We start from the raw sequence: 10,736 nt of genomic DNA, 5'->3' as shown, positions 1-10,736 counted from the left end.
GGCACGGTTTGCTGTAGCTGCCAGGCATCAGTGTACGGCGAGGGAGGAGGGCTGGGGAGGTCCCCAGGCAAGGCCTCCGGGGGTGGGGGGCTGGGTAGGGTACTGAAGGCACGGAACATGGGGTCCCGTGCTGACCTTCAGCCAACATACACTGCCTGGGTGGGGAGCAGGGGGAGAGGGAGGGCCTTTCCTCCTTTGTAGAAAACACCAACCCTTCATCCGGGCCTCTGGCAGCTGAGCCGGTGGCCACGAAGCCCGATCAGTCCGCAATCAAAGGCACGTGTGGAATTCCACTCCCAGTAAAGGGGGAGTCCTTGAGGGAAGCCGAGGCTTCCAGAGGGTCCCCTCCGAAACGTCAACGACTGAAAGACACAACCCACAGTTGACAGGGACTTTATTCTCTCCTCTTTTCACGGGGGGCACTGCCCCTTGGGGAGACTGGGTCGACTCCCAGCCTGGGGGTCCTCCATCTTTTCGGGTACCTGTGGCATTGTGTGTGGGTGGGGGGTGACTGGCAGCGGCCGCCCAGTTGGGGGCCCCCCCTCAGCCCTCGGTGGGGGTGCTGGGTGCTGCTCCACAGTTCACACGGAAGGGTTTTGGTCCTGCCCAGGCGGGAGAATGGACGCAGAAGGATGCTCACCCAGCAGCTTGAGAGCTGCCTTCTCTCCTACACGCGCCCCCTTCCCCTCTCCTGGGGCGGGGGGGTTCTGCCCCTACTGGGGCATGTCTGCTCTGCTGCGTCAGGGAGCTGGGCCTTCCGCGCCCACGTCCTCTGGCAAGCGCCATGCTCAGGTTCTGTCCGCAACAGTGGAAAGCAAATGAAAGGACTTTGGCTTGTGGAGGGAGAGAAAGTGAAACGCAAACAAAACCAACAACCTCCCGGCAAGAGCACAACAGAAAAGCCACATCTGCTCCTCGTCCTGTCCCCCATAAGGCTGACCGCCCTTGGGCCCCCGAACAACCCCTAAAATAAGACCAAAACCCAAGGGCTGACATAGAAGCCCCAAATCAATAAACCTCTCCCAAAACATGCAAAAGAACTGCCCACCCAGAAACACCCAAAATAAAGTCTGTGCAGACGGTGTAGAGACCGACAGCTTTGCCCACCCTCTCTGGGAACTCTGGGGCTGCTGGTCCAACATGGACGGGGTGCCCCAGGCAGGGTGGACCCCCTTCTCAAGGCCAGGGACAGTGATGGGTAAGCAAGGTGGTCCTTGCTGGCACCTGTGGAACCGACATACACTGACAGGTAGCCTGGCCCAGGGACAGGCTGAGCTCCCAGGAGACACCTTCAAGCTCCAGTGCCACCGGCGGTGGGTGGCAGCAGTCCCGGGGAAACCAGCATAATTCACTAATACAGGTTTAGGACGATCTAAGGACAACCTCCGGTGGCGAGGTGCTAGCCACGGAAACCAGGCTGGGGGTGGGGGGCAGGCCCCGGAGGCCCCCTCCAGATCTGCAGCCAAGGCACAATTGGAGTTTCCCATCTGGCCTGTCCCAAATGCTGCTGGGTCCGTTGGCCAAGTCACTGAGGTGCCCACACGGGGTTCAGCTTTCTCGCCTCTGGTCCCAGGCCTGGTGCACCTGAGCCTGCTGGCTTCCCTGCTCCGTGCGGGTCCCCGCCAGACCTTGCCTGCCAGCCGGGGGTGGGACAGCCCGGAAGGGAGCACAGCGGAGCTCACGCATTCTGCAGGATTTAACGTCCTCCCCCCACCCCCTCCCACTTTCCCTTTCCCTTTGTCTTCATCCCACCACTCATCCACACCCAGGCTGGATGGACCCCTGCCCGCCCCCCCACCATTAGTTCTTTTTCTCCAGGTAGTTGGAGGGCACCCAGCCTTTGAAGGGCTTTGCCCCATCCAGGATCTGGCAGTACCACCAGCCGTTGGGGTTCCTCTCCAGGACCTCCATGGACACACCCTCCTGGAAGCCCGCCGTCTCCTCATCCCCCTCATAGTCCGCGATGGAGACATATACGTCTTTGAGGTTGTTGTGGATGAACTGGGACTTCTCAATGGGCTTGGGGCGCACAGGGGACACGGGGATGCCGTTGCGCTGGCCAGGCAGCAGGGGCGTATCCGAGCCCTGGCTGGCAGCCCGTTCGGGCAGGCGGCCCTTGGCCTCTGCGGCGGCTGAGCGTGCGGTGCTGAAGGAGGAGTTCCGGCGGACGCCTCGGAGCCCGTCGGTGGCCGTGAGCGACTCATTCCTCCGCAGGGCACAGGACAGGTTGTTGTCCTTGGGGGGCGGGGACACGAACACGGACTGAGGCCTCACAGCCACCTGCCGCACACCGTTCCTCATCTTCACTGCGCTGGCAGCCGAGGTCTTGCTGAACCCCCCGGGGGGCTTGGAGGGGATGGGCGGCGTGGCCCTCTTGCTCTGGTTGACGGTGTTCAACGCTTGGACCCGCTTCTCGATCTTCTCCAGGCTGTCAGACTTGCCCTCGTGCTGCTTGTTTTTGGGGCTTACCGTGTCTGGCTCTTTGCCAGCGGGGTCGGGTTGCTCGTTCTCGCCGAGCACCAGATAGTGGGAAGGGGCCCAGCCCTCCAGCTCCCCAAACCTCACATACCACCAGCCGCTTTCCAGCTTCTCGAGCACCTGGACCTCCACGCCTGCGGGGAAGCTGATCTCCGAGTCCTGGACTTTCTGGTAGGCACTACACGTTGTGTAGGAGGTGGCCTGCCCTTCTGGTCCCTTCTTGGTGGGACACGGGGGTGTGGCAGCTGGGGGGGTAATGAGGTCAGCAGAGCCTCTTCGGGACCCCTCACTGGGACCTTCAAAGGCCGTCTGGGGGGGCAGCTCTGAATCCTCGCTCTTTGAGCCCTTGAGACCGCCCCGGAGCTGGCCCGTGGGTCTCAGCTGACGCCGTAAAGTGCTGATGTCCATCTTCTCCTGACTTTGGGACTCTGCTCGGTTCAGGAACGGCTTGGGCCGGACTGACGGCTTGGCCCGGGCACACGAGGTCAGCCCCGCCTTCAGGTCGGCATCCCGCTTTGGCCCGACTGGGGGGGTGCCACGGATGCCTGCGTCCGAGGCGGAACGGGGCTTCAGGTCCCCACTGTTCTTGGACAAGGAGGAGGAAGAGGAGGAGGAGGAACAGGTGGTGTTGATGGTGATGGAGGAGGAGAAGGAGGCCGAGGAGTGGTTCTTCCCTAGTTCCGCCTGGGCGTTCTTCTCCGCCTTGAGCTTCAGGAGGGAGGACGACTTGGGGGAGCCCGATCTGGGGGAGTTTTTCCTGGCCAGGGATAGAGGGGAGCCCCCCGGGGACTGGCTGTCCCGGGAGGAGCGTCTGGCTGACAGGGCGTCCTCTGCACACGGCCGGAAGCCTTCGTTCTCGTAGATGGTCTCCTCCTCTGGCGCCACGTCCTCGGAAGAGCCGCCCACCCGAAAGCGGGCCCGCTGCAGCGAGGAGGCGGGTGAGGGCCTGTGGGCCTGGCTGGGCCGCCTGTCTCCTGAGCCGCTGTCCTCCGTGGGCTCCTCGCTCAGCTCTGGCTCTGAGTCGAAGCCGAAGGCCGGGATGTCATACTCGGGCTCCTCGTACTTGAGCTTCAGTGGGGAGTCCTGGCTCTCCACAGAGCCCGCAGGGCCCTCCTCAGCCTCCTTGGGCTTGCTGGGGGGCGCAGGGGGGGGTACCTTGGGCCGGGTCAGCGTGCTGGTCCGGCGGCTCAGGTTGGGCTTCTTGCGCTTGTCAATGTAGGATGCGGGGGCCCAGCCCTCCTTCTCACCGATCTGCACGTACCACCAGCCGCCCGAGTTCTTATCAATGACCTGGGGGAGAGCAGAGCAGACCAGTGAGCCGGGACGATCGCTGGGCCCTACAGCGTGCCAGGCTAGGACGCAGGGTCTCCATTTCACAGCTGAGCCAAATGAGCTGCTGAGTAAGTGACCCAGGGTAATACGTGCTGGGCTGGAATTCAAACCTGGGTCCCTATCACCTCCTTCCAGTGCCCCAGACCCTCTCCCTTGGTCCTCCAAGTCTCCATCACCACCTCTTTTCTTTTTTTCATCCACAGACCCCTTTTCTCCCTAGACTATGTACTTAGAGGACCTACTGCTTCTGGTCCCTACAGAATCCAACTCACCAAGGCTCCATAGATACAAAAAAATGCTTTCCACTGCTCCTCATCCTACCCCCAGTATCGCTAGGTCCTCCGTTGGTGAGCATAGAAAAGGTGTCTCAGGTCAGAAGAGAACGGGAAGATGCAGGCGAGCTGAACTGGGAAGCAGGGCCTGTGCCCAGAGCCACCCGGCACAGCTCCTCCCTGCTGTCCCTACTGCCTGTGGGATCCCAATAAAATCCCACTGGCTGGAAGGATTTCTTTGGGTTAAATGATTTCCTGGGGGAGGGATGAGGGTCTTTTAGTCATTTCCATATTAGTATAAACTAGTTCAAGGACCTTCTTTCTTAACTACAATTTGAGATCAGCTAAAGGCCAGGAGTGCGATGCTGGTTGTGGTGCTGTATTTGGACTGGGGAACATAAAAGGAAGATAATTTTGGGTTGTGGGACACTCCTGGAGAAAGAGGTATTTGGGGGTCGGTGGGGGAGCATGAAAAACTGGCACCAGGGCAAGAGGAGCAGGGAAGGAAGAGAGAGAGAGACTCCAAAGGCAAGCTCTACTTGAGATCAGCCCCCTGTAGCCCCACCAGAGAGGAAAGACTTTTCTCTTTCCTTTGGTTCTATAGTCCTTCTTTTGTCTTGCCCACCCCATACTTAAATTTTAAGTTTGGTAGATCTCAAGTATGATAGTTTGGTTAGATGGTGAGCTTTGGAGGCTCTCCTGGAAACCTAGGCACCACTGACAATGACTTCTGCACGTTCCAATTTAGTTCCAAATCCAAGACATGTGATTGAAAACATTCACACTGGGGACACCATCCTCACAGGCAGAGGCCGCCCGAGGGCTCTTCGGACAGCTTGTGGGGGGGGGGTCCTTAATTGGATTTAACCACATTACTACACAGAGCCACTCCAGAGAACTGACCCACATCACAGATCTCTGCCCCCTGCAAGGGCCACAAAGCAGAAGCTCCTAAATGCCAGGCTGGGGGTGGGGGTGGGGGAGCACTACAAGGTCTGTTACCACACCTGGCAGAGACAAGTAATCAAAGCCCAGGGAGAGAAGTGACCGTATCAAAGGCCAGAAGCGCCTGCGGTGTGGACATGGCCAGAACCCAGGTCCTTAGTACTTCGGCTGCATGGACCACAGTCTCCCAACAGCAGTACTTGCTAATGGGAGTTCTTCAGAATCTTGGCCCCCAAGGTGCTTCTAGGAGATAAAGTGTGCTGGGGCCCAGTGGGTCTGGGCAATGCTGCTATTCTAGTCCCCTTCTCTTAGCGATGCACAGTGACATCCCTACAGCATAGGCTCTGACAAGTTCTGCAATGAAAACCACACGACTGGGTAGATTTTGTGTAACCCACTGTCCTTCAAACCTACTCAGCCACAGAAGCCCCTCGTGTCCAGGTGCCTCCATGACCAGCGCCCACTGCCGGCTTTGGGAAATGCTGCTGTGAGGGTAGCACTGGGTGGAGACAGGAGTCCTGGAGTCTGGCCCTGACCATGGCACAGAATGGCTTAAGGCCAATTTTTAGCCCCATGGTCTTGCTTTTGTATCTTTCCTGCCCACCCCCCCGCCCCGCCACGTTGCCAGCCAGGCATAAATGGGAACCACAGCAGGTCTTTGAGTGGCATGACTTAAAACCCTCCGACTCACCTCCGCCTTCTGTCCGCCCCGAAAGCTGATGCCATCAGAGATACACGACTGGAATTCGGCAATAGTGTAATACTCCACCTCAACAGAAGGGGGCTCAGGCGGCTTCGGCAGCTGGAACCCCTAAGGCAGGGAAGGGCTCAGTGAGCAAAAGCCACCTGATCAGAAGGGCAGTAGAGACCGAACATGGTGTGTCCAACCAGGCATTGGAACTCAGGCCTGAGAAAGGATCTGTCACCTGAGGCTCAGACCGTCTCCCCCAGGAGACTGTTCTCCTGAGCAGGCTTTCCACTAATACCAATGATTCACTTGAAACACCTCAGAGCTTCAAAATGATCAGTTAGTAATAGTAATTTCTACCCCGATATCTCTGAGGTCCAGTTCATAGATGCTTCAATGGCCAGGTCCCCAAAGTAAAATTAAAAATCAGAGAAGCCATTGTAACAAAGCCTGTGCCAACTGCCCTGTGGGAGGAGAGCAACATCCTTAGGTTGAGGAGAAGGGCCGCAGGGGGACATCTGCCATTTCTTTGGGGAGGGGGGAGGGGTGTAAGGGGGCATGGAGACAGGTGAGGAAAGCCCATAGTGGGTCATCGCGATGACGCCAAATGGCCAGGCAAGCACTGACTAAAACTGACCCTCTGTTCTGTGGGTAGGTTAGAATGTGCTGGATTGGTGACACCAATCCCAAGCATGATGGTCAAGGACATTCAGAATTTGGCTGCGGCCATGACTTCTGAGCCTTGTTCGTTTACTTTACGAACATTTGTTGTGCATCTTCTGGGTGCCAGACATCGGTCCAGGGCACCGAGCATTTAACAGTGAACCACGAGGACTGCCCCCTTGTCCCCATGAAGCAGACACCCCAGTTTCATCTCATCTCTGCTCTCATCAAAATGGATTTCATGCCGCCCCATTACTTTTGGTAGGTCCCAGTATCATACAAAGGGGTTAAAGTAAAACAAACAAAAAGTGTTGGGGGAGGGGGAGCGGGAAGGGAGAGGGAAGCAGCTGTGGTGTAACAGGAAGACCTCAAAAGACCTCGGCCTTACAGTTGCACACATGTGGGCTCCCATCCCAGCTCGGCAACGCACCAGCTGTGTGGCCTTGGGCAAAGCCTGTGACCTCTCTGAGTCTCAATTTCCTTGTCTGTGAAATGGGCCATGAAGAGGAGTACTGAGCTATGTACATAACTTCTGGTCCAGCCAAGGACACAGAAGAGCTCCACAAATAGAAGCCAGAGCTGACTATTCCTTCTACAACACCATCCTATGGCTTGGAACCTTTTGCATCCCTCACCACTTGGCCTGTCCAAACCCTGCCAGTCACAGCCCAGCTGCCCTGGGTCATAGTGAGTGAAGGGCGGGAGAGAGCTGGTCTGAGGGACCGGGTGCGATTCAGGCACTTGCCCTGCCCTGGTGTCGGGCCCTGCAGGCGTGTGTGCGACTGGATGTGGCTCAGGTCCCGGCCCAGCCCTGACCCCCAGCCAGGTGGGGTTCAGCCACGTGGCTGCAAGCCCCGAATCAGGTCCGTGTGGAAGGAATGAGTCCATTCTTGCCAAAATCGAGTCAGCCTGAAAATAATCTGCTGGAGCTGAGAGAGATGGGAGGACATCAAGTCACGGAAAACTCGAGGGGACAATGATATAGGAGCTTCCCTGGGGCTTCTGGCTAGGGCAGGGGTGGTCCCATCCCCATGGGACTAATCCTCAAAACCCACTTACTGATGACCCACTCTTCCAGAGACCGCTGCTCTCCCCTCTCCAGGGCAGAGGCATGATCATGGGGACCCTTGCCACTAAGCCCAGCAAGACTTCCGAGACCTTTCTCCACACGGTGCGGCAGGCAGTCCCTCCGAGAGCTGACACGGGAAACAGAAACCCTCCCACACCACCCCACTTCCTCCTTCCCGCAGCCCTAGGCAATGGCTGCCACCGTCCCCATCATGGAGCTGAGGAAATTAAGCTTCGCAGAAGGTAATGGACTTGCCTTGGGTCTCGCTGTTCCCAAGTGTCAGAAGTGGACTATGACTCCGCGCCCAGCAGGCTTGAAGCCCCTCTTTCCACTGCACCCCACTGTCCCCGAGGAGAGTTCTCTGTACTAGGGCTCCTGGCCTGCCCAGCTTCACTGCCACCTAAGCCCAGGACCCCGAGTATATATCTGCTTCCCCGATGTCTGGACCCTGGGACCCCCACCTCCAGGAGCCAGGGACCCCAGCAACTTGAGCCTCTCACTTCCAGCACACGCGAGTCCTGGCTATGTACCCCTGCTGGAGGGTGCTCACTGGGCTGCTCTCCTCCTCCCTGACTCCGGCATCCACCGCAGCCATTGGCTACTCCTGGGCCAGGAAGGCGGAGCCGAAAGGCTTCCAGGCGCACATGGACAGCCGCCCCGTTTCCAGCCCCTGGCAGTGCCCTGGCCGGATACCCCGCTGGCCAGTCTAAATGTTTATGTCTGCCAGTGTAGTGGCTGGGATGGACTGACTTAGCTTTGGAGTGCAGCGTGTTTCTGAATATAAACTGTCCGGCGAGGGCCCTGCGATGGCTGAGATCCCCAGGCTTTCCTCTCTGCCCCCGGCCCTACAAAGCTGGCAGCCCAGTAGGGCTCTGGAAAACCCCTGGACTGATGGGCACTGAAATGAGACTGTCGATGAACTGGAGCCGACACGGTGCACCCCCGGAGGCGGCAAGAAAACAGAAGAGATCCAGTGCACGCACCAGGCTGGATTCTCTGCGAGGCGGAGGCCTTGTCCTTAGGTTCGGGGAGCCTAGAACAAGAAACATGGCTTCAGAAAGCCCAGCCAGACGATGGGCAACAAACCGTGCTGGACCCTGCCTTCCCCAGGTGCAGCCCCCTCCTGATCCTGGGAAGTTCCTGGTTCTGTCCCACAGGCTGGAAGAACCTGTGCTCTCAGGCACTCCAGTTTCTTCACCAGGAAACCATGGATCTTTAAGCTTCCTTGGCTGGGTTTCCCCTGAAACCCAGGGGATCCACGAACCCTCTAAGATGATGTGCATGTTTCAAAATGTAGAGACACAGCAGCATTTTTCAGGGGAAAGGGTAAGTAGCTCTATCAGATTTTCAAAGTCAAGAGCAGAGACTGTGTCTGTTTTTCACTCACTGCCAAGTCCTTAGAAGCTGGCACGGTGCCAGGCAAGAGTGGGTGCCCCAGAAACACTTCCCAACTGACTGCCCAAAAGGTTTCAGGCACAAGAGCTCACTTAAAACCAAGTTCAGAACTAAACCGAAAAACAGCCTTCCTCCAGATTTTGAGGATGGCTGGACATAAACAGAAGCTGGTCTCTTATAATGTAGGACAGTTTAACCTTGAACTGAAGATGCCGTTGAGCCGGAGAAGGGCAGAGATTGGGAGGGGGCCAGATAGCTGCGTTTCTTAAGGATGGGGGATAATCCTGAAGCATGCCCTCTCGGACTGCTTGGGGAGAGGTGAAGCCATTCCTTCCAAGTCTCTTAGGCTTCCAGTAGCTGGCAGGAGGTGACAGGGAAGAAGGGAAGGAGGGCTAAGACCAGGAAAGAGGTTCTACTGGCTGTCAGTCTGTCAAAGCAGCCTTGCGCGGGGTGCGGGCCTATTTCCCAGCCTGGGGGATACCCTGGTCTGTAAGGTGACCACTCCTGGCTCTCTTCTAAGGAAGGAGGGACCACCACCAGCTCACGTACCCCTGTAACTGACCTTTAGTGCAAGGGTCGTGAGGAATAGCTTTGTCTGTTCACGATGTGCATGAAAGAAGTCCACAGAGTGAGGCTAGGGTTGGGGTCAGTCTAGATCTCACGAAGAAAATGGGATGGGGGTTCCTGCACCCTGTGACCACTTTCTAAAAGAGCTGCATGGGGAGGCCACGGGGGCCAGGGAGGCTCTTACTGATCTGGGCCCTTTGCGGGGCAATCCTGGCCACGGCTGGTGAGCCCTGGGCCAGCTTGGAGACGCTCCTCTCGGGGATGCCCAGGGCGCTGCCATTGGAAGCATTACAGAGGATGGGCAGGCTGATCTCCTTCTTGGTGATGGGGGCCTCAGGGCCCTCGCCTTCGGCCGGCGGAGTCTCCTTATCCCCTGACGCCTTCTTGTTCAGCAGGTTGCTGATCTCCATGATGTTCCCGATGATCTCCACTGGGCCTGCCAGGTTTTTCTTGCGTGCGGGCAGGTCGTCCTTGGCCTTCTTCAGGTAAGAGGCTGGCGCCCAGCCCTCTTTGCCCAGGTACCTGTTGGGGGGCGGGGGAACATGGCATCTCCTGAGCACTGCTGCCTGACCTCCCACCCCAGGCTCCATCTGGCTCAGCCCAGCTGAGCCTTTTGTACCGCATTCCCCAAGACACCTGGCAATGCCACTACTCTGGAGGGAAGTGGAACTGAGGGCAGGTGGCAAGGACACATAGAACACCAGTTCTTCCTCTCTGCCTCCTTGTTCTCTGCCTGATCTTTCTCAGTGTGGGTTCTCGTGCTCTGCAAAGTCAGGCAAACGTGGGACTTCAGGATCAGAAGAGTCCTCGGATTCTGAGCTGCCCCAAAGGTAGACTTCACCATGGCCTCCTACCTCACAACAGAGAGGGCAGCTCTAGAGAGAAGACAAGAGCAGGTGTGGACGCCATGCATTAGCTGGCTGGCCCCTGGCAAAGGGAAGCGATCAGAGAGGTGAAGCGACAGCACAGGTAGGAGAAGGCGGGAGCCCTGAGTTCTGGCCTCTGGTCCCTTGAACAAGTCTCCACCCTGAAGCTCAATTTTTTTTCTCTTCTGCAAACTCTAGGGACAGAGTAGCTGCAAAAATTTATCCAGAAAGATAGATATATTGAAACCAACCAGGAAGAAGCCTATAAAGAAGAGTGACCCAGTGGGTAAGATACCACTGCGGGGGTGATGGACAGATCAAGTTCACAGAACAAGTCCATAAACAGACTGATGCCAAACGCAACATTTCAGGGATGCCTGGGTGGCTCAGTCAGTTAAGTGTCTGCCTCTGGCTCAGGTCACGGTCTCAGGGTCCTGGGATCAAGGCCCACATCAGGCTCT

General features: G+C 57.6%; 1 protein-coding gene across 4 annotated transcripts in view; it reads right to left on the bottom strand.

The window, feature by feature from the left end:
• Positions 1–1,800: 1,800 nt before the first annotated feature.
• The window catches only part of SH3PXD2A (SH3 and PX domains 2A), a gene marked incomplete at both ends in the record, with an annotated part of 227,730 nt that continues 218,794 nt past the window's right edge, over positions 1,801–10,736 (bottom strand). For all 4 annotated transcript variants that reach the window (XM_080823066.1, XM_080823068.1, XM_080823067.1 and 1 more), the window contains 4 exons: positions 1,801–3,768; positions 5,719–5,838; positions 8,431–8,480; positions 9,594–9,931. In XM_080823066.1, coding sequence (XP_080679192.1) covers positions 1,801–3,768; positions 5,719–5,838; positions 8,431–8,480; positions 9,594–9,931 — 2,476 coding nt within the window. The remainder of the gene's footprint in view (positions 3,769–5,718; positions 5,839–8,430; positions 8,481–9,593; positions 9,932–10,736) is intronic.

The sequence above is a fragment of the Martes martes genome, assembly GCF_963455335.1.
Source record: "Martes martes genome assembly, chromosome: 14".
Lineage (NCBI taxonomy): Eukaryota > Metazoa > Chordata > Mammalia > Carnivora > Mustelidae > Martes > Martes martes.
Note: the sequence above shows the minus strand (reverse complement) of the source record. Positions and strands in the feature narration are given on the sequence as shown.